At 39.1% G+C, this 24,759-nt stretch overlaps 2 protein-coding genes across 9 annotated transcripts in view; one reads left to right on the forward strand and one right to left on the reverse strand.

Moving 5' to 3' along the window:
• Positions 1–493: 493 nt before the first annotated feature.
• ODF1 (outer dense fiber of sperm tails 1) lies at positions 494–17,781 on the reverse strand. Its single transcript, XM_088149062.1, has 2 exons — positions 9,627–17,781; positions 494–3,969 (listed from the first exon to the last, which is right to left on the reverse strand). Exons 1-2 carry the CDS (start codon positions 9,920–9,922, stop codon positions 3,636–3,638), a joined length of 630 nt encoding a protein of 209 aa, XP_088005188.1. The 5' UTR covers positions 9,923–17,781; the 3' UTR covers positions 494–3,635.
• Positions 17,782–17,991: 210 nt separating this feature from the next.
• Positions 17,992–24,759, forward strand: part of UBR5 (ubiquitin protein ligase E3 component n-recognin 5) — a 100,111-nt gene continuing 93,343 nt past the window's right edge. For all 8 annotated transcript variants that reach the window (XM_088149063.1, XM_088149066.1, XM_088149065.1 and 5 more), the window contains exon 1: positions 17,992–18,328. In XM_088149063.1, the coding sequence (XP_088005189.1) occupies positions 18,267–18,328 (62 nt within the window). In that variant the 5' untranslated portion in view covers positions 17,992–18,266. The remainder of the gene's footprint in view (positions 18,329–24,759) is intronic.

The raw sequence follows: 24,759 nt of genomic DNA on the forward strand, positions 1-24,759 counted from the left end.
CCAAAGGTTGAAAAAAATAGTGCAACTGATTCAGGATAGTCCACAATGAATCACCATGTGTATAGATAGAAATAGTTTAACCATCTCTCATGATGTTACAGACATACAATGTAGTCTATTCTTCAGAGTAAAAAAAAGTGAAAACTGGGAAAAGTAATCAGGGATGATATGCTCTTACTCCTAGAGGAGCCAATATTTAATACATAGAGCTTGCTTATAAATGTGGCCCAAGTCCTATTTGCCATGCAAGGAAATTAATCTCTTTTAAGGTATAAACCCTTATTGGCCGGCCTGCCTGCCTGCCTGCCTGCCTGCCTCCCTCCTTCCTTCCTCCCTCCCCACAAATTTTCTTTATGAAGGGAATTGCATACCTCCACATGCACATGGTATGTGCACATATCAGTACACAAGATGTGTTTACATTTACAAGTCATAAAAGACACAGGTAGAACACCCTTACAAAATTAGTCCTGACAAATGGATATTAGCACCATCCAGACTTTATTCTTCTGATACAACACCCATGAGATTTGTAATCAGATACCTATACTGTAGCTACTGTCTTGATCTACATCCCATGAGTGACTATTGGAGAGTTAAGTCACTTTAGCCCCCATCGGCTCTTCACAGGTCCTTCCTCCACTAAATGTAATTATCTGTGCAGATCTGAGTAGAATGTCTTTAATGTAGTGGAAGGGTAACATGTTCACAATATCATTCTTTGCCCCATTCTGCTGCTCACTTCTCAGTCAATATGTGACCTTGCCATGTGGGATTGCAAAACGGCATACACTGTTGAGGTGTTCCAAGACATGTTGACTGAAGTTAACAGGGAAAACATGAAGATGGTCTAAGTACAAAGGGGATTGTGGGGATATTGTATCAACATGTACAGCAGTGAAAAGGAATGTCTGAAAACCAGGAGCCGAGCCCACATCCCACCAACACATGTTGATCTCAAACAGATCTAAATTTCCTTGGAAACTTCAGGAAATCCTTGACCAGTGTGGCAATTTCTTGCCACACAGAATTGGAAGAGACTGAAGAAGTCATCAAATCCAATTCCCTGCATGCTGCAGAATTCACTACAGTACACCATCCCCAAAAGATGACTAATAGAAAGTGACCTTTGCTATTTTAAAATACTGTAAAAGCATCCATATCAGGAGTACACAATGCTTTTTGGCTTGAGGGTCACACTTTGTATCTGAACAAATCCAGGACAAAAATTAAACTTGGCTTCATTTCATTTACATATAGTTAAATATAGTTAATATTACTGTCTAGTAATCATTTTCTCCTACTTTCACATTCCTCACAATCATGCTATCCGTTTTAGATTAATCAACATTATGCAAAGTGTAGAGGGAGTAATAGTGAGCCAAAGAAATACTGTATAGTTCAATTTAGTTTACACCAACACAATTACTGTACCTGTTATATCTTTGCAAACTATCCATATTTCCCTCATCTCTACATACTGCTTCATATATTGCTTTTTGTTCTTTAAACCTCTCATCTGTATTTGAGGATCTAATACCAACCACAACTTTCTTTCCCTTTCTCTTGACCATTCACTCTTCCTTCATACATTTATTTTGCAGTTTGATCCTCATTCATTTTCTCTATATTAGACCAACTCAACATACTTTCATACTATTCACTTTTTTATTCACTCCCTATTCATTCAGCATCTGTTCATTCTTGACCCTTCCTATTGTTTTACTACACACTGTTCTTATGGGCCCCATTCCCACTTCATTGAATGAACTTTTGTTTCTCCTGACATGTGCAGCTCTCCCTGCCAAAGAAAAAGTGGGTAGAGGCGCACTCCTATTCTCAGCCAATTTCCCATCTTCAGCGAACAGTCTGTCAAGGTACACAACTTTATCTATTTGATCTGGGTTGTTTTTTTAAATAATTTATTATTTGCAGTTGATCTATTTTCCTTGTCAAACACATCTATATTAATTTCTGTTGTAGACAATAATCAGAGTTTGGCAAACATTTTAGAGGCCCCTGGGGCCATTCAAGGATTTGGCCCAGCTCTGAGGCCTCAGGATGTACACTTCTCATCTCCATGATGAGAGGTGACAAAGCTGGAGAAATCAGAAGAGTGGGATACTGTATAGGGAAAAAATATACCACTAAAAATATATGAGAGAAACACCAGGAAAACCCATACCTTGGAAGAGTGGTAGAAATGCGGCAGGTTTTTTTTTGTTTAAACTGAATTTATCTTGGTGTAGAAAATCGCAGGACAAGGCTATCTCCTCCATGATATTTGACTAACTACAACACGATATATGTGGACATCCTATAAATTGTATATTATCTGGTATTGAGATAAATTATTTGTTTAGAAAGGCTCTTTGTCTCAGTGGTGCTTCTAGTCCAGATAGATCAACCCTAATTTATATGGATCATGATGGCTGCTGGAATAAGATTCCTTCCAACTCACTCTTCATTCCTTTGTTGGAGTTCAACAATGTGCTCACTTTGGATTCAAAGTTTTTTTTTCCAGTCCTGACATTTCCCCTGGATATAAGACAAAACAGGCTGTAATCTGAACTACTTACCGCAGTACTCCATTGATATCAATGGGATTGACTTCTGAAGGGGTATATGTACAACTGTGCTACATGTGATATTGTACCATATGGCCATGTGCCCTTGGAATGAGGCAAATTACTCTAGGAAGAATGTGACCAAATCAAAGGCAGAAAGGCAATATCAGCCCAGGACATTTTGTGGCTTGAAGCAAAAGACAAGATGATGGGGGAAACTATGGTGGAAAACCCATAGAGAAACTGGGCACATCATCAGCTAAATTCTACTTCACACTAGTGACAGACTATCCCTTCTACCACATTTAAGACAGCAGGATACCTTGTGGAGGGTACAGGGCAAGTCAGGGGACGTACACAGCTGCATCCCCCACCATCATGCCAACCCTCAGTGTCCACTGTCTGAGGTTGTTGTTTCACACTATCTGGCCCTGCATAGGAGGTAGCCAGTGAACTAGAAACACAAATATATCCCCTAACCTTCTAATGGTTTAAAGGGCTATCATCATGAAAGGTTGTAGGGATCTAATACTAGGTTGGAACACCTAGTATCCATGCTTCATTGAAAGCTGCTTTGGCACAGGCTTCTTTTTATTACACTACAAATTTAAGAAGTAAGAATAAAGTAAGTTGCCTTAAGTCAGACCATTTGTCCCTTAAGCCCAGTACCTTCTGTTCTAATTAGCAGCCACTGTCCAGCTGCTTAGGTCTATAGTCTTTCTTGCTCTCTGCTACTTAGCCCCTTTTTAAATGGAAGTGCCAAAGCATGTGTTCTGTTACTGAGCTATTTCCCTTCCCTAAAAGTATAGCTTCATAAGAAAAATTAAAATAGTATTTTCTATCCCTGTTTCAACTGCCAACTAAGCAGACCTTCTTCAAAACACAACTAACCCCCCCAAAAATATACAGTCAAACCAACTGATGTGCAACACTGTCATTGTTGGAAGAAGTTTACACATTTCCTAACACGCGATGAAAGGGCGATGCCGAAAAAACGCTGTTTCCCTGAGGTCCCAGTGGTGTCCATCCTTACACTGTACAGCTGCCAGAGCTGGTTGCCCAGTGTGTTTAAAGAAGACTAAGGAGACAAGGAGGCACACAGGGCACACAGGGCACACAGGCAGGTGATTCTATCCTCACAAGACTGGTCGGTCCTATGCTGTACGTTACTTCATTCTCACATATTCCTGGTGGTAAACAGATCTCCTTGGTGACAGTTGAATAGTTGTACTCCTTCCCTCTACAAGTCTTAAATTCTTCTTCATGTTCAGCAGAAACCTTAACCTTCCCGTCTTGCACTTTCACTGTAATGTCCTCTGGGTCAAAACCCTTAACATCCATTAAAGCTAAAAGCTTTGGGCGACTACACGTTGCCAGCATTTTAGTAACCCTTCTTCGAATCCTGCAATTATAACAAAGAAGAGGATAAGAGTACAACATACTACTCTAAATATTAGAATCCCATATACAAATCTGATGATATACATAGTTCAACACTTAGCAGAAGTTAATACATCTCAAATGTCAGTGGAAACTAAACTGTACAGATTAAAAGAAATGGTTCAGGACTGAATTCATCTATATCCTACTAATGTTAGCAATGACAGATTAGTGAAATTCCTATCAGTGTTGGCATTACTGACATGATTATACAGACACATCCATACTGCTCGGGGGGAAAAATGGGATGCACCAGCTAGGAAATGCCAAAAGGTTCCCAAAGGATGCTATAAAAAATTTGGAAAAATGTATGATGCCAATCATGTTTCAGAATACTTTTTTCCTAGACTGTGATTCACACAATGCTGAATGTGATGTGAACCTATCTACTGGAGTTTGTTCATGTTAAACAAGCAGCATTATAACTTAGTATGATTTGTGGATTGGGTACCTTAAACAGGATAAACTGGCCCTTAGCTCAGAGAAGGTGAGACCTTGTTCATAAGTATCAGGGGAATATAGGCTAAATGGGGAAGTTAAAAAAAAAACCCTAATAACTATACATGCATCTTGGAAAAGGTACTCATAAATCATTTCCATATTTTGCCAAGAAAACTTTATGTGTGTGCGTGTACATATATATGTGTGTGTGTGTATATATATATATATATATATGTATGTATGTATGTATACGCGCGTGTATTTCCATTGGGCTATCCAATTATATAGCCATGCATGACCTCAAACTAATTATTTCCATCTGGTTGGTATGCGGGTTTCAAATGCCTAATAGATCAAAATGGCTTGCTGAATATATAATTGTCTGGGTTCACACATCACACTAAGCCATACCCAATACAACACTTTTGCCATACCAATTGGCTTAGTGCAATATGTTAACCCGGAGAAAATGGCCACATCAGGATAGAACAGAATGATCTACCTTTAAAATATATCAGTAAAATTCTGCCTTTTTCTCACTAGCTCGGAATCAGTGTTTAAAAACAGCCTTTAATTAAATCCATTTTGAATCAATCAGCAATCAAATCTTTGTAATAAATAAAATACAGACCTAAATATAGGAAAAGAACCTTGGCTATGTATGGCTCAGCTATATTCAGACTGCCTGACCATAATGTGTTCTATATGAGGCTGCCTTTTAAGTAACTCAAACTTCAGCTGCTATAGAAGGCAGCCACTTGAATCCTTGCTGCAAACAGATGGTTGCATCATGTTACACCACTTTAACCAGTAGCAATATTTGCCACTGTTTTCCCAGGGTAGTTCAACTTTCTGCAACCTGATGCTCTTCACAAAGGTTAGAAAATCACTTTTGTCCTCCACATTCAACATGGCCAGAGTCTCCCTGAGAGAAATGTAGCTCCTGATGTGTTAATTTAAAAGCATTTTAAAAATAAACTTGCTCTTGCTGGGTTTTAATCAAAAAGGCTTGATAATTCTTGTTGCTCCTCAATAGGAAGAAAAATAGCACATCCCCTTGTTTTGGAGTTCTTTATCTCTAACTTTCCAAGAAACATTTGAGCATATGACTACTAAGCAATGAAATGTTACTCTTGAAAAAAAGTGGGGTTTTTCTGCAGAAAACTAATTAGGAGGAAGACAGAGACCAAACTGTAGGTTTGACTCTTCATTAGGAATTCCTGATCATACTCAGTAACTTTTTCTCCCAGGGAAACCTAGAACTTTTGGGGTCCACTCTAGTGAATTTTCCTAGATTTTAATTAAGTCAGGACAAAATTTGGCATGGTCACAAATCTTACTCTGCTCTGCTACCCTACCATGTATGGTCCTAGATAAAGTGGTCTGGAACCACCTTTATTCTCACTGGATATACAGGATGACGATGCACTCTATTAGGCATAAAACGATATGATTTGCTGCTCACTACTGAGCTTGAAGTGACTTTAGAATCCTTAGCCCAAAATAAATAAAACTAGTGTCTTCTCCTAGATAGTTACTGAAACTGTTTCAAAAGTGTATTCATTAGTAATTTAAGGCAAAGCCTCCTACGTTCAACCCTTGGACAGGTGCATATAGTTTTCTAGGCTACAATATGAAAATAGCTTACTGTTGCCTTCGTCAGGCTGTTTTTCAATTGTCCAGCTGATAGCCCTGGTGTGTCCTGTACTGCTCCATTCAACTATTAACCCTGGGTCTGATTTTGCTTAGCTTTCACAATGCCAAAATGACATTAAAACAAACTACAACAAAACATTAAAACAATATGAAGGCTGCAATTCTATACACCATTTGGATTGTACTGTAAGGCAATCACTTAAAAACAATTATAAAACCACTCATGCAATTAAAATAAACTTTAAACAGCATAATGAACCAGTAATGGTGTGTAGAAAACTAAAAAGCATGAAAAAAATAAGCTATTTGCCTGGTACAGAAGTGACATAACAGCAGGCAAACCTTTTTACAGAGTTCTTTCCATATTTAGGATTGTACCATAGAATAGGTTATTTCCTTTGCATTTATGCCACCCTTGAAAACCTGACAATCCTATACCACCCCCTTCCTTTTACTTATTTTAGCACCACCTGTACAGGTATGGATGAACCTTGGGTATTGTGAATTGCATAAAATTACATTTATTTTTTACTAATTAACCCTTGACCATGCTGCTTGGGGATGATGGGTCTTGAAATTAGGCACCATTGGAGAAGATGAGAGGGCTGAGAAATAGAGGGTGTCTAAGAAAGGCAGATTCACTTGTTTTAAAATTAAATAAAAAACAGTACCTCCTAATTTAGGAGGAATGTTAACCAAAAAAATCCTTTAAAATGTTGTGGCTAAAATAGAGTACTTCATACATTTGGGAAACGTTGATTTCAAAACTGAGTGTTTCCTGGCATCAAAAATAGATCTCATTATGCTGAAAGGCTCTTTATGAAGAGTCTGGTCAAGGGCAGTGTTTGGGGCTGCAAATAAGCAGGTCATTGTCAGGCCTTCACCCAGGACACTACAATCAATCTCTACCTACAACCCCCTCCCCGCAAAAAGCTTTCACGTGAAGCCAAGGATGAGGCATGGATAGAATGGTGAAGCTTATTACAGATACCATTAATCTTAATGAGAAAGATAATCTTCTAGAAAGTCCAGGGAACTCATCCTTACTCTATATTATGTCCCGTTTTAAACATTGCATTTCTTTCTCCCATCTTTGCAGGCAAAGGGATTGGTAGATACCCTTTTCTCAAGCTTTTTGTTATGGACGCTTGCAGACTATTTACAAAACAGCCTCTTCTGTTCCCAAGCATCCCACTTCTTGCCTTGTCACTTGCCCCAAGATTTAATACAAACAAAAATATATTAATAAAGTAGCCATGTCTTGTATTTTATGTAGAAAATTGCCTCACCTTCTTCCAGTAGATATTCTTGAAGTATTTTTCCTCACAATAGTTCAAAATCCCATAAGATACAGGATTAATACATGCCATGAATTAAGAGATTAGAAAAGGTATGCATTGAACCTCAATTGCCCATAATATTATTTAGAGGGGATCATATTGGGGCAAGTTGTTTTCATTATGATATAGGGTTTCGTAGAAGCATTTACAGGATTCTATTATGGTCATTTCACACAATAGTCTTAACAAGTTCAATGTGGACCAAATGTATGAACCCTAGGCAATTCTATTCTAGGTTAAAAAAGAAGCCATTTTACCCCTTTTTTACTCATTAGGTACCCTATATTAATCTGGTTGTGCTATGTTTTCCAGATTTGAGAGTTAATTACCACTCATTTCTTTTATCTTTTCCTCTTCAACTCTCAGGTGTGTTGGAAATGAAACGGAAAAAAAAAATGATTGGGGCAGTCAAGTCTTTTCTCAAGCCAATCAAACCATTATTTTTTGTTCTAAAACATTACCCAAACAACAAAGAAAGTAACAATCCCAAAGAAAGTCTGCCAGCCTGATTTAAGCAGGGCAACTCTTTGGATACTTCAGCTTAACCTTGGTCATCAAAGAAGTGTTTTACTTATGTAATTTGGGCCAGACTAGATCAGACTAGAAGTTTGCTCACTCTTGCCCTAATACTTATAGTAGAATGTCAGTCTTTACACTGGTGTAAAGTTTGTGTACTCCTTTCCTATTTAATATAGGGCTTTTAGTTCTCTCTTTGAAGATGCTCCTCAAAACCTTGGGTGCAGCTTCAACAGCCACTTTTATTTTTATATGATAGAAGGTAAATAATAAAATAAATGTTAATAATCATATTAACAGTATTAAATTGACTGAATTTAAATCAAGTTAATTTTGTCTTATTTCTGCCCATTATTTTTGGCCTGGCTCCAGCTCTGTTTTGGAATGCAGTTCTGGTAAGTAAGTGAAGTGTGAATCTCAGCCAACTAAGGTGGTGAGCCTTCATTTATTTGCAAGGCTCTTCAGTTTAAACACGAAGAGTCGTGAGAAAGGAGTCTTGAAAATTGAAGAATTCTTGAAATTGTCCATCAAAATTTAGCAGATAGCAGATTGAGGCATTCAGTTTAGCAAATCATAATTATCTGTATTTAATAAGATTTATAGCATTTCTATTTAAAATTTCCAAATATAATCACCCAATGTTTATGCTAACATTTTTTAGCAATTCATTTACTCTTTTTTGGTAATGGACACTATCTTTGCATAATCCAGACTCTGTGTAACATTTTTATACAATTATGCACATCTACTTGATAAATGGCTTCTGTTGAGGCCTCAGTATGGATCAGAACTACAGAATCTGATTCCTCCCATACTGCAGTCCTGATCAACATTTCTCTCCATATGAAGGCACCATTTCCCTTCCCATTGGTGACAAAGTCCCCACTGGTGAGCACTGTAGGGCATCTTTCAAATAGGATCACCCTACCATGAACCATAAAGTAGCATTTTAGTTAGTTGTACAAACCTAGTCATGTGGCTAATTTATGGTTCAGTGTCTCCTGCACAATATTGGTTAAAAGCCTCCTAGCAGTACACTAAAGATAGATACATGAAGATCAAAGAATATATCAATTGAGAAATGCAAAGACCCTGAGAAGGAAAACAAAGGAATATATTCCCTATCTTTCACGCTGTGGCTTTAAATCTCTAGCGTAACAGCATGTGAGGGATACATCTCCATTTGTGAAACTGGGAGAGCTAACAGTTATACCCAGCTGGGTAGTTTACACAAACTTGCAATGCGACATACTCTATTTCTGTACTACAACGGTCAAATAGTTCTGAGAAACTTTGAAAACCCAATGACCAGTGGTGTTTGCAGGTTCTCGCTGCAGGTTCATGGCATGATAAAGCAAACTCTGGCCCTTTGGGGCTTGCGTGTGATGTCATGACACATATAAAGAAGGGGCAGGGTTTGTGTTGTGATGCCATGATGCTATGTCATTCTGATCCTCCTTGCCCCCACCAGCAGTTGCTGCTCCCTTCACTGAACTTGCAGCGTCTTTCTCAAGAAGAGACTCTACTTCATTCCAAATGAAAATACGAGGCAAGTAAGACAAATCATGGCTCTGTTTCAAAGACCAATGGAACTTGGATCATCAACGCTTATTTCATTCCTGCTGGTTTTTGATCTGGCAAAGGAAGAAAGAGGAAACAGGCTTACCTGGCCAGTTCTTGCTCCGCTTCTATTTTAGCTCTAATAGCTTTCCGCTCCAAGGCTGTGAGGCAGAGCGGCCGACATGGCCGACAGCACAGGATGTCACACAGGCAGTGGGGGTAAGGATGGAGAAGGCAGCAACAGTGGGGATGGAGACTGATATCACAGAGGCAGTGGGTTTGCACATCACAGTATTTTGGGCAGCAATGCATGTCTATAATCCTTAAACGCCTTTTTATTTCTCTGTCAGTTCGCCTTAAATCTCGCCTCACAGTTTCCAAAGCGTTACAGAGCGTTGCCATTAGAAAGCGTTACACCATATTCACCTACGAGTACAGCCTTTGAAAAAGGGCACCCGTCAGAAAAAAAAATTGGTCTTGCAAGCCCTGGCCAGAAGTTTGCATTAAGGAGCAAGCTCCTGATGCTTTAGTTGTATTTCAGCATGCTGTTTATGACATCATTACTGTGTAAATATGTCACAATCTGACCATTTCCATGGAAACGGCAAGCAGTGACTATATCCCAGAGAGTACTAAATACAAACTCATTATCAGAAAGTGTCAAGCTTGTGGTTTTTATTAAATGCTATTATTTAGTAGCTTACATTATGGTTACAATTTTGTTTTGTATATTTTACGCTGAGTCCCTCTTAACAAGGAGTGTGCACTTTGTGCTTGTGTTAATGGCTGGGAAGGACCTGAATATTTATACAATAATTCAAAGTTGTATAATAGTCACAAGAAGGCATCATCTAACCTCATAAAAAAATATTTAAGGAAAGGAAACTGGTTTATCCTGAAAACTGAAATGAATTGACAATGTAGGGCCATAAAATTATAGTTTGGGGCTAATTATAATATTGAATTATTGATAACCTTCAGTTCCAAATTGGCTCTCATACCTTTAGATTGAAACAACATGTCCAGTTTCACAGCAAATAGAAAGTTTTTTCAAAATAAGAATCCTTTATTTGAAAGCATTTGGATTCAATATGATTAGAATTGCTGTTTAACCCAGTGGTTTTTACAGTCTATACTTTTCCTGCTATTATTAGATGGACAAGCTTAGATATCATAAGCCTGGATGAGAAGTAAAAAAGTGTAGAGGGAAGAAAGAATGGCCTTGAGGCACAGGAGGAAGAGCTGCTATCAAGACAACAGTCAGAGTTCAGGGTAGGAATGTAGTCTGAGTAAAGGTCTCAGACAAGGCTCTCCCTAGTTCTTGTGATGATGGAGGGAGGGAGGGAGGGAGGGAGGGGGAAAGCGCATTCAGACTTGCAAGATTCTTTTATAATAGAATCTTTACAATAATAGTAGTACTGTCCTATATGACATTGGATTCATAGTCTGATCTACCTTGAAGGGCTAACAAAAGGTTGAGTTTTTACACTTTTGCAGCAATCAGGAGACTAAGAGCTATTGAAGTACCAAATTCTGATGGGGTGAGGGTTTGGTGATTGAAGCTCTAATATAATTGTAAATATAATAAAATTGCGTAATAAAATAGAAAATATTATCAAAGATTGCTCAGTTATCCCTTATTACCAATATAATACTGAGCTATTGTTAGTAAATGGTTAGAACACAGATGTCATTAACTCTAAACTGAAGTACATATTCAAAATACTAGATGTTCCTAATATGACAGCTACATATATCCAACAATTGATGGAATCTTACATGCCACCACAGAATACTAGTATTAATGCAATGTTAACTTCTGTTAAATGCAAGTCTATAGGCAGCAGCTAGTTTTGTACATCAGATGGAGATGATTTTATTGGAGAATAAATATAACTGATATTTTTGGATGTGCAAATAGAGTCTACCTTGCATTACTTTAACATCATCCTATTCCCCAAAAGGGAAAGCACCCACCATAGACGGTTCCAAAATGTGTTATAATCTACAGTGTAAAATTATTAAAGTCAGTAATATCAATTATTCACTGACAACTTACAAAATGTAAACAGCAATGTCAATGCACATTGATCGATCATATCCATTTGGCTCCTTTTGCCAGGAGCAATTTATCAATACCTGCAAATCAGGCCTTAGTGTTGTCCAATGAATCTAGAAAAATGTCAAGAAAAATTATGGTTGTTGAAATAGGTTTTCAAAAAGAGGAACAAGCTAGGGTTCCTGATTTGTGCGTAATAAAAAATTACAGAGCTTTACAGCCTGCATCTGATATAAAACTGGCTCCTAAGATACTAGAATTTTTTACAATAGTGGCAGACTGCTATGTATGAATCCAGCCATTAACTATCTTATTCCTTCTGTTCTGGAATTTGAGACACAGCAGTAGGTGTTCTTTCACTGCATTCTGGTACATACTACTCAAACAAGCCAAGTTATTTAATAACAAAACTAATAGCAAGACTATGGTCACCCTAATTATTGTCAACAGGATTTATTTCTGCGTAGACATACATATGGTTGCATTGTTAAACCACCACAGATAAGGAAATCAGTGCCGGGAAATTTTGCCAAAACCCAGAACGTTCTTGTTGTGCATGAGGAAGTACACAGAATCTAAAAATTTAATGAAAAGAGCCAGTTCTTCAAGATACAGGACTTTAAACATCACATTTAGAGCCCTGAGTGTGCTTGGAGATCTGTTATAGGACTGTTATTAGTAGTGAATCCTGTGTGCACACTCTCATCCTTTTCTTGGCTACAGTCAAATATCAATCAATAACACACAGTGGTGTCTTCCCAGTGTAGCAGTGCCATTTTTCACAAGTGGCTGCTAGAGTCCCTCTCCATGGATTAAAAAAAACTTTGTAGTTTCTTGTTTGGGAACTATGATGATAAACTCTGAATAAGTATGTTTTGCCACTGTGTAATAAATATCATGAGATTAAACATGTCCAGGAAGCAAAAACAATATTGTGGACATTTCTGTTTTTGTCAGAAACAGAACTGCTTAAACAGAGAAACTGTTTACTCCCTCCCCAAATGCTAGCTCAGTTATAAAACATTTAGACACAAGAATGTAAATTAGGACACTAAAAGATGGCATTAATGCTGGGAAGCAAAACTGCTCCATAATACCTAGAGAATATAGCTTCTGGATGGTAACCCTTTCTCAAAGAAGGTAGTCTTCATTCAGCCAGCTACCGTTTCATAGTATCTCCCTCACTATACTTACCTCATCTCTGGACATGCTGCTTAGACCAATCAATTAATCGGTTCTACTGATAAAATGTATACTATATTGTAATTAGCCTAAATCTATAGAATAGGGTTGCAGACCTAGCCTAGGTAAACCAGACAAGGAAATCAAGTCCACAGGAAGACTAAGACCATTGTTATTGAGATTGGCTATAAGAACAGAATCTTGTGTCTGATTATTCAGACAAGCAGTAGACTGGTGGTGGACATGCCAGCCCTCACCCACCAGTTTCAGCAACTTGACACTGGAATGTTTATTGACTGGCCAACAGATGGCAGCAGAGACACAATTTGAATTATCATGTGCATTTTTGCCAAAGGTTGGAGACAAATTGAAGTTAACAACTGAACTGTGTATTTTTAAAAATGGAGGGATCTCCCATTATGGTTGTTCTAACAGGTTTAGTTGCCACTTGAAAACAGCATGGCACCTTAACCTAGTGTATTCAGGTTTGTGTTACCTCCTCTATACAACCTCTTCTTGATTCTGTCCATGAATATGTCTTTACTAAGCCTGTTCTTTGAAATCCTTCCTGCCCAGTTTTTTGTTTGAAATAACTTGCCTGATGAAAGTTCTAGAGACGTGGAAAGTTCGCCCCAATTTTTCTGCCTATTTGGCTGATTCTAATAAAGTTATTTGGTCGTGTATCTGGGAACTTTTCTTTCAAATTAGTACATTTTTGTCATTATGAATTTGACATTATATAGAACTACTATAGAATATTTGTTGTTAAGATATATATTGGTATAATAATGACTGTAATTTGGGTATTTTTATGTTAATTTTGAGGGTCACTTTGAATTTCCTGCCAGAACTACAGAGATAGGATATCAGCTGAAATGAGGATGCCACTTCAAAGGCCTTCTATAAGTTTTCCTGATGGATGAGCTGCCTGTTTCTTCTTGGAAAGGGGCTCTTGCTCTTCTCCATGCCCTTCTTGCTGATCAGTGCTGCTTCTGTTCCAATCTTACTTGGGGCTGTACTTTTTAGCTTTACCGAAGAATTTGGTTCAGACCTACCTGCGGTACTATGTCAATCTCAGGGACCCTAGTAGAGTGCCAGAACAGATAAAAGCCACAATTCAGAAGCATCAAAAATAAGTAGTTGGATACAGAAATGCAATATGACAACAGAGAATCTTTAGGCATTTATAGTACTGCCTTGGAAGATACTATACCAATAACTAGGGAGAATTATTATAAAGGAATCAACAACTGAGGGAATGCTATACTTAGGAACTACATCTAAAATAATTTTATCTTATCACACAAAGGCCAAAGGAGTCCCAACTGAGTTTTAGGGTGAACTGATCCATCATGAAAGAGCCTTTACAAGATTGTTGTACTGTATAGCAATAAGGTTCAGCTACCAGCAATAAATTCACCTCACCTGTAACTCACTCAACAATGTAAAGAAAAGGGCCTCTCTGCCCTATAATCCTGTAAAAATAAGACTGGACTTTAAAGAGAGCCTAACATCCTTGAAAAGAAAAAAAGTATACCCAAAACATTGTTATTTTTACTGTGGTTCTTCAGAAAACGGTCTAAGTAGGGAAGAAGAGTGTGTTAATCTGTGAACGACAAAAGGTGCTACTGGATTCCAGGTCTGTTAAGCTTATTTAAAAAATGAGTTTGTTTTGCACATTTTGAAAGTTTGTATGTATCTCTCACACTCATTACTGGATCAGCTGCTAGGTTCTCCAACATTTCTTTAGGAACTTTCCTCTCCCTTTTGTAGTTGGGTCTTTTCTTCCTCATCTGCTTCCAATCCCTGGAAAGGAAAGCCTGCCCTAAAGCTTTCTGAACAGTGATTGTTGCAGACATGCTAAGATTTCTAAGGCCCTCATTGCACTTCATGTAATGTAATGTGTACATTTCTCAGTCAGACTTAGAAGCAGGCTAGCTATATATTTCCAGCCTCTGCAATACCATTCTATTCCATTTTTTGCTATAGAATTTAAATCTAGAAGTTGGTTATGTAATATCAAAGCATTCCATGAAATTATGTAACTTTGATGTGCTATTTTAATAGATCCCCCTAAGAAGATGCTGGAGATATCACTTTAGTGACAATAGCAAAGGTATCAATTCATACTGCATGGGGGAAGGCAATGGTAAACTACTCCTGTATTTTACCAAGAAAACCACACGTTATTAGATCTCATCTGACAGATGAAAATACAAATGATCTGCAAGGTCTAATAATGAAAGTCAAGAGTACAGTGAAAAAATGGGAGCCAGACTAAACATAAGGAGGACCAAACTAATAACAGGTATAGCACCCAGCCTTAGAACTGACAAGGAAGATATTGAAATGGTGGATAGCTTCCGCCTTTTAAGATTAACTATCAACAGTAAAGGAACGGGCAGTCAAGAAATATACTACAGACCAGCACTTGGTAGAGTCACAATGAAAGCCTTAGAAATGATATTCAGATGCGATGACATGTCTATACCTAAAAAGATCAGAATTGTGCAAAAAAGGTTTTCTTTGTGACACTTCATGAAGCGAAAGCTGGAATTTGGAGAAGAAGGGTAGAAAGAGTATTTGACATTTTGACACGGTGAGAATACTGTGGATAGCCAAAGAAACCCTAATCAAATGGATCATCAAACAAATCAACCCAGAGTTCTCACAGGGAGGCACAAATGACTAGATTCAAATTACCATACTTCAGACACATTATATGAAGACCTGGCTGTCTGAAGAAGTCTATAATGTTGGGAAAAATGGAAGGAAAGAGAAGAGGACATCCAGTAGCAAGGTACATGGACTCAGTTACAGCTGTAATGGGTACACTATTGGAAAATATGAAAGACCAGGTTGGGGACACATCCTCCTGGAGAATATCTATATGGTCATTAAGAGTCAACATCACCTTGATAGCACAGTCAATCAATTTTAATATAGATGAAAAGAAAATGAATTGCTGCTTAAGAGAAGCACTGATGGCTCCTTTGAAAGCTGCTCACCAGGAAGAAAACATTCTTATAGAAGCAGCCAAGATTATTTCAGGTAAGCTGACCCTTTCAGAACTGAAGGCAATCTGCTCTCACTTTATTCCATTAAAAAGCTACTTAAGCCGAAAGAGGAAGTACAGTATACAATATCATCTATTTGTGGTAAAAAAAAAATTACTGCTTCATATATGTATTTTTCCAAATTAATCACAAAATCTTGTTTCCCAGATATAAACCACAGAGCCTATATTTGGTATTCTTTTTAACAGAAAAATAAATATACCATTTTAAATTTTCAAATACTTTTTGCAAACTTAAGACTTTTAAGCTTAGGGCTCATTCTTATGATCTCCTAACCACAGCATAAATATGCTACATATTTTTAAAGGATATATCCTTATCACATTGCCTCCATCTCATCTCTAGTCCATTGCAGAGGCAGCTTTAATTCAACTTTACTGGTTTCTATTTAAAGGTAGCCTTTCCTCTCTTCTCCTGACACAAATCTTGTAGAATGGATTATGATGCCTAAAATGGCCACAGGGGACCTCCTTTAATTCCTGGAAATTCTCCAAGGCCATTCTGTTTTGGCAGTGAGATAGCCTGTTTTTTCAAAGTGGGGTTCCCCCCCCATCTATAGAACTGATCCATGGGATTGGAGACCAAGTGGGAAACTTCCCTCTGCCCACCTCACCCAGCAACTGATGTGATAGCTGCCAGGGCTAGGCAGGTAGGAGGAGAGACAGTGGCAAGCCTCTTTAACTGTCAGGACTGTTTCCACTCTCAAGGATCAGCTTTGTACAATTGAAGACTTAGCAGCTAACGAGTCTGCACCCCCCTCACTTTGCCTGTCACTTCACTCAACCTGGTAACTGATCCTCAGGCTGCCAAATTTGCAAGTGAACTGGGGGGCAGGTTTTTTAACAAAGGTTTACCCCCCAGAATGACAAGTGGGTTAGCACACTGCTGGGACAGTCTGCACTTTATCGCATGGCCTCCCAGCACTTGTCATTTTTATTGATCCTAATTAACAAGCATTAGGTGTAATTAATAAATCCTAATGCACATTAATATTTAATTGCTTTTCTCCAGCAAAGTACTGGATTTTGCTTGCCCATGAACTCAATAAATCTTGCAGAGTTAAACAGGTGGGGGAAAAAATCCCCTTGTCAGAATTTTGCCCATCACATTCAAAAACAAAAACTTCACTTTTACTTGTGCTTTCTTCATCGTTTCAGGTTAGATCTCTTTGGGAAGGATTGGAGGAGGTAGGTGCTATATACCCAGTTTTCTACAATCAGATGCCCTCTACAGCACCCATTACCTTCATGCAGTGCAGCCATTCAATTTGGGGATGATAGGAGCTGGAGTTCAACTTATCTATAGAGCACCAGCTTGGGGAAAGATGCTTCACCCTATCACAGCGGTACTAGGAGTCACACTAAAGTCAGCAGCAGTTTAACAGTAAAGGACATAATTCCTGGACCCAATTACCTCAGGTATTATATTGTTATCCAGCCTTTTTAATATATAACTCAAGGAGGCAAACACACGTAATATTCTTGCCTCTTATTTTCCCCACAACAACCACCCTGAGAGGTGAGATGGCCTGAGAGAGGGGGACAGGCCCAAAGTCACCCAGCCGGCTTTCGTGCCAAAGGGAGGCCTAGAACTCATTGTCTCCTGTTTTCTAGGCCACCTCCTTAAACACTACACAAACTGGCTGTCTGGATAGTCACAAATCTGGACTCTCTCCCATCCTCAAAAACACCACAAAATCCACACAGAGAAAGCAACTAACTACGCGAAGTCCCTTTTTCGGACGAAACAGTGCACTCTCCTCCCCCTCCGTCCCATCATGGAAGTGTCCAGGTAGGCCCTTCCTCTGGATTTCACAGAGCGCAGAAACAGGCCCCGACGCCGACGCCTCGGCGCGAAGAAAGCAAGCTTCCTCTTCCCCTCCTCGCGGGCTCCGAGCAATCAAAGCGCCGCCCATCGCGGGAGGCTGCGCGTACCCTCCCCGACTTCCCCCCTCCAGAAAGAAAGCGGCTCTCACTCGCCCGGCCCTCCCTCCCCTTAAAACCCTTACGTCTGACGTAAGCGCGCCGATCCCAGTCCATCAGCCAATCTTTGCTGACTTTACAAGGATATTGCCGGTTCGCTAGTGAGTGAGGACTTCCTATTTGCTGTTGCTCGGGTGACGTCCCACCTTCCTCTCTGTTCCCGGCGTAGCGCAGGGAGGGAGGGAAGCGAGGGGCAGCTTGGAAGTTAAGATGGCGGCTCGTGTGAGAGCGGGGTGCTGACCGAACCCTTTCCTGCCGTTCCTGCGCCCCGCGCTGCCACGTCTTTCTCACTTCCCTCGTGCGGAGCGAAGGCTCCCGAGTGTGACCGCGACACCCTGAAGGAGACGCCAAGCTCCCCCTCGCCCGTCCTTCCTCCCGCCCCCCCTCCATTTCCTCCTTGTGCGCCCGGCCCCTGCCCGCCTCCCTCCAGGGAGGGGGAGCAAAACATGACATCGATCCACTTCGTAGTGCACCCGCTGCCGGGCACCGAGGACCAGCTCAATGACAGGTGAGGCGGGAGGGGAGGCCGGTCAGTGCCCCCCGGGGGGAGGAGAGGAAGAAGAGGGAGGAGCCCCCGTGCGTGAGGGGAGGAGCCCCGGTACTTGGGTGGCGAGCGCGGCGGGCTGGAGGTGAAGCGCCGGGAGGGGGCTTTGGAGGGGGAGCCTTTCCCCGCGGACTCGGATTTAACCCCGCTTCGTTTCCTCTCTCCCGCTGGGAGCGTTGAGAGCGAGCGCCGCGTGGGTGTAGCTGCCCGAGCTACCCTCCCGGAGACGTCGCTTCGCACGGCAGATGGCGGACGAAAAGTTGCAGCGCTGGGCTGGCTTATTTGGGGCGCGCGCCCCGCTGAACCCAGCACGTCGAGAGGGTTGTGGTTGGGATCCAGCGGGAAGCGCGTCGACTGGTTTTGGTGGGGGGATCTGGAAAAGATGGGCTGGACTGAGTCCTTCCAGATCCTCTCGCCAGTGCTAAATAGGTGGCTGGGGCTCGGGCGGTTGCACGTTTTGTTCGGGTGTGGATGTGAGTACCCTCCTGTTGCCTTGGATGCCATGAATGTATGCATTTGCAGTCGGACGCTGTAGGGCTCTTTGGCCATAATGGACCTTTTACTTGCAGATGGGATCGAAAACGTGTAGCGTCCAGTCTTTCTTGACCTTGTTTAGAATGTTCTGGGATGCTTTTTGTCTTTCCGGTCTAATACTTAGTCTTCTATAGTGCAGTTCCAAAAGGGTTATATTTTATATCATAATTTATAGAGTTAACTATAATTATGTTGCTGTAATTGAATGTAGTTCAAGTCTATGTTGGTGTTGTGCAACACATTTCTATGCCTACTGGCTTGTGATAACATAAAAAAGGATACCAGCTATGATTAAACTGGGATTATTTCAAGATGAATTTGCCTCCCCGCAACATGACTAAAACAAAATGAAATGAATGAATGCTGAATGAGAAGCATAGATTAGTGTAGGAATTGCATCTCATCCAAACTACAGTATGACTGACTATAGATTAGAAAGAGGGTCTACAGTTTAACATGTCTTGGTTGGGTGTGGTTTCTTCTTGAATGACCTACTGACACATTTTGCACTGCAGTGCCATTTACTGAGAAGAATACTTCAGGGATTGGCTACAGCTTCAGTATTGCTTTGAACTGGCATATTGTTTCTAACACAGACTTGTGGAGTAGTGGAGATAAGAATTTGATGGTGTGAGGTAGTTACATGAGATGTCGTTAAGCAGCTATTTGATTATAAAACTGTTCATACTTAAAAAGGACCCATTGGGTTCTGTGAGAATTTCTTAACACATGGGGATTTGATTGCCATTCTAGGGTTCATTGTATTTCCTAAAAGGCTTTTTTATACTCTAAAATATAGTAATTAGATGAAAAGGATTTTTTTTTTGTATTATACTTTTCTTATATCTTTGTAGTGTGCTCTTAAGACTTTATTTTTTACAACTATAGCTTTCTTAACAGTATCTTGATATTTGTCCCTCCAGTTAAGATATATTAATCTTTTAAAATATGTTTACTATATTAAGTATTTATATGATGACTTCTGTGCCACTTCAGTCTGATTGAGTGGCTTACAAATTCAACAATGCAACCAAAATAAAGCATTACATACTGTATAACACACAATACATCTCATAATTGTACCCATTGTGCTTTCTTTCAACACCCAGTACAACATTTTTATGTAGTTTTTTTCAGCGCTCAAAGGCACTAACAAAAAAAATCAGCTCTTAACAAGCTTCTTAAATATCATTTATTTATTCAATAAACCAGAAGTTAGCAAACAATGTTTTATCATAGAACATGAATCCAGTCAATAGCAGCACTTATACAGCATGCTTCACTGGGTCAGTGGTGGCCCCAGTCAGTTGTGTGAAGCCAGAAACGTAAGCAATTCTGGTTAAGGGGACATTTTATCCCTCTTATGCCCACACATATTTGGATACCTTACCTTACATCTGATTTTCTGTGTTATCTGGATTCAGATGGGAGGATTAATTTGAGATGAAGTCTCTATTATGGCATCTAGCACAGCGACAGGGAGCTAGAGAGATCCCACTCAAATACCAGTACTTCAGGCATAATGACATTATTGTTTCTTCTTTTCATTTCTCTCTTCACTTCTACAAATCTTTTAAAATCTTTTAATCCTTAAGCAGGTAGTCAGTGGTCTTCGCTTTTAAACCAAGGCAGTTCTTGGGTTGCTGGATAGTGTATTGTTGGTCACTGGGTAAGTAACTTACCAGTAGTTTGTACTGGTGTAGCTGATTGGGTTATATAAATGCAAAGAATATGTAATAAAAGTTATTTGCCATTGTAATATTAAAACATTGTAGGTTTTCCTGTTTTTTTCAGGGGTAGTTGGTAATGACATATAGCAGATGCAGTAAAATACATTGTCATGATGTCACAAGAAATGACAAGTGATACAACACTTCATGGGGTGAGAGTATTCATTTAGTATGGGATACTTTACAGCAACATCCTTGAGTTTCCTCTGATTTTTAATTCTATACATACTTCTAATATGTCTTGACACTGGCTTAGTTTGATGATACATGGATCCACAAATTAGTGAACTGAGTTTTAGCATGTCATGTGAACTTGGTCTGGGCGATCAGTTTATAGATCAGTGTATCATGTGAATCTGGTAAATTGTATAAATTATGGTATGTGAACATGAAAAGCTTTATGCTTAGCTTGTTCACAATATTCCATTGACATTTAGAGACAATGGATTAAATCCAGATTAACTGAATTTAGTTTCCACTGAAATTAGCGGAAATACAAGTCATGGTTAGTGTTCCATTGACTTTAATGAAATCTAATCTTGATATGTATTGCTTTTACAAAATTTGAAGTACTGTATAAAAATGTGTATGTTATGTTAGACTTTGTTTTAAAGATACAACATATTAAATGAAAAAAAATTCCCTGTCAGTGGTTTTTAAGGAAAATAGTTAATGGAATCTGTGTCTTCTGAACTTTAAAAAGTGTATAACAAAACATGTAAAGCCCTACATGGCATGGGACCAGGTTATCTGTGGGACTGCTTCTCCCTGAGGGCATCTGCCTGTCCCACCGGAGTGGATAGGGTAGGCATGCTCCAGGTGTCTTCCCTTAAACTTTGTCACCTTGTGGGTCCTCAGAAGTGTGCCTTTTCCACTGCAGCCCCTGCCCTATAGAACACTCTCCCCCTTGAGATTCGAAGAGCCCCCACCCTTTTAACCTTCTGGTGAGCATTCAAGAGTATTCATTTAGTATGGATCCCAAAGTATCCCATACTAAATGAATACTGGCTCTTCCCCCAGGTGCTGGGATTAGGGTGAGATCAGAGCAGGATGAGAATGTGATAGGTGGCATCAGTGGAGTCTGGTTGCAGTGCCAGGTTTTTCTGTTTTCTTGTTTGTTTATTTATATATCACATTTATATAATGTTTAAGTATATAAACACATCCGTGTGCCCATCTCACACAAAGTGACTGGGCAGCGTACAACAATTAAAATAACAAGTGAATAAAAACAGGCATTATAAAAAGATAAAAAGTTATTATTAAAATAAAAACTTCAAACATTTTAAAAATTAGATTTTAAAATATACAAACCCCATAGAGAGAGCAGAATATCAGTTACAGTGGAGCCATCTAAGAATGTCTCCGGTTCCCAAAGACCCCCAGGCCTGATGACACAACCAGGTCTTGAGGGACTTCCTAAAGGACAGCAGGGAAGGTTCGAGCCTCACTTCGGGGGGGGGGGAGAATGTTCCACAAGGAGGGAGCCAAGGCAGAGAAGGCCCGCCTCCTGGGACCCACCAAATGCAAGTCCCTGGCCGTTGGAATGAGTTGCATACCTTCCCTGCTGGATCTCATGGGATGAGCTGATGTGATCGGGGAGAGGTGGTCCCTCAGATAACCTGGCCCCATGCCATGAAGGGCTTTAAAGGTCAAAACCAGCACCTTGAATTGGACCCGGAAGCAAACTGGCAGCCAAAGCAACTTGCGAAGCCGAGGTGTAATATGTGCTCTTCTAGGAGCACACATAACTGCCCGCACTGCCGTATTTGTTTTTGTTTTTATAGTTGCATGTATTGTTTTCATTGCTGAGTTGTAAGGTGCTCAGAGTTTGGTTTTAAGATGGGTGGTTATACAAATGTTTTAAATAAATAAATAAATAAAATAAATGGATGCAGTTCACATTGAATGTTTATGTTACTGTTACTTTTGGAGGATTGCTGCTGCAATCCCCCTGAAATGTATGGAGAGTGCAGTTGTTATACTGGTATATGTTTCTTCCTCTCTCCCCAAATAGGCAGATACATTGGTCCAAATTTAAGTTTAATCTACCCCATTTACTTTCTTACCCTACTTATAAAGAAATTGTGAATTCAATATATAGACACATAATACAGTTTTAAGAATAGTCATCTAACAAAAAATATAACTTTGGAATTACCCAGCTTGATTGGTATGGATTGATTTATTACATCACTAATTAATTTGATGAACCATTGTTATTTTAAAAAGTGTAATAAAAGTGCTGAAAGTACAGTGAAAATCTTTCATATAAATTTTCTTCTGTGTCTGTACTCTAGCTGACATTTGTGTGTTTTAAGCAATGCATGGATATGGCTTGAGAGTGTGCATTTGACAGATGAGCAAATGGGAACCACATTGACTTGGAAAATTTCTATTCTTGTTTACTATATGATTAATCTTCATCCTTTATTTCATATAGTTCCCTTCTGAACTGTTATATTTTGCCAACATTTTTCTTTCATTGTGACATCCAAAACTAAAAAACAGAAATGGCTGGGTTAACACATAATGCTAAGTGATGATGTGGTTTGTTTATTTTATAACTTAGTGTGTTGTGTGAACCCGGCCAGCACTTTAAAATAAGGTCTTGCAGTATTTTGTTGCTGTTTTCAAGACTTTAGATATGACTATGATCCATTAATTTTCAGTGGCTTTGTAGCCATTAAAAAATGTACAATTTCCTTCCCCCAACTCAAGAATCAAGGAATCAGGATTTATTGCTGCCCTTTTTATTATAGAAATCATGCTTCAAATACAACTCTCTGTTTGGTAATAAAGGCTGTGCTTGTTCTGTTGATGTATTTTGGAAATGCATAAAATATTTCAGAAATGCAGTGAAAAAAGAATCTTTGAATTTTCCTTACAACCCAAGTGTCATGAGTATCCCTTCTAAATGGGAGAAGACTAGAGCAAAATATTTAATGTAGCATAACAAATTTTAGACTTGTGGATATGATGTTTTGTTGAAGCTACATAAAATAGCAATAATTAGCTTTTGTAAGGAGCTTAATATGCATTATTGCTTGAAAATGGTGAATTCCTGAAAAAGTTTTATGAAGTGAGAAATCTTGGTTCCTTCTTCCTTGTCTTTTTAAACTATTGACATGCCAGGTGTGACTAATATAAATAACTGAAATTGTACTGTTTTTCCCTAAATTTTACTAATTCCATGATAGCAGAAGGCAGTATTGTTGCAGTTTCCTGACCCTCACCTCAGCCCCAGCCAGGATAGCCACTGGTGGAGGTTATGAAGGACATAATTGACTACCACTGCCCCAAAACAAGTTCTCTAAGTAAAACACAGTTACCGTTAAAATAAAATAAAATAAAATAGCTGATAGAGGTTTAAAATAAGGATTAAAAAAAAGAAAATGTAACTCAGTCTGGCTTAGTGGTAAAACTGCTCAAAAACATGCAGTACAAGTGGGGAACTAAAAGGTGTAAGACAATAAAAAAGGTTTTTGCACAGTGCTGAAAATAACCAGGAAAGCACCAAGTGGACTTTCCTAGGAGTGTTTCCCAGTTGGAGCTACCATAGAACAGTCTGCTCCTGAGTGGCTAACTTGTTGAACTTTGGAACAGAACTTTGGAATTGCTCAAGGCCTGTGGAGTTATAAGGTTTTTCATCAGCATGCTCTAAATTCTTCTTGACTGTTGTGTTTCTTAACCTAGCCTTCATACAATAGGCTTTTAGAAACTTTAGACACTGTATTTATTAATTTTTATTGGCATATTAAAATTAATATTAGCAATGTGTATGCTTCAAAAATTATTCTGAATCATTTTCAGAAGCTCACTACTGCTTCACTTCTTTTTCCCCCCATATCTTACATTAAGTAGCTATGTGAGCAGGGGGGATATTTGAATATTAAAAATAGGAGACTGCCTTGGTAATGGTGTTTGTCATACCAGAGTGCACTGGAAGTGAATAATAAAAAGAACATTTCTTTTTGAATCTTCATTATAGCAAGAGACAGCACCCCTTTTGTTTCATCAACTCAGTAAATGTTTTTCTTCATTGTGAATTGGCTGTACTTAAAAAAAAGTTCAAGGAATTAAAAATATCTTAATTCAGACATTTTCAAAACTTATAATATGTTCTTTTAT

Source organism: Python bivittatus, unplaced genomic scaffold (assembly GCF_059951505.1).
Source record: "Python bivittatus isolate LINGU-HERP-01145 unplaced genomic scaffold, Pbiv_v1 ctg000590_np1212, whole genome shotgun sequence".
NCBI lineage: Eukaryota > Metazoa > Chordata > Lepidosauria > Squamata > Pythonidae > Python > Python bivittatus.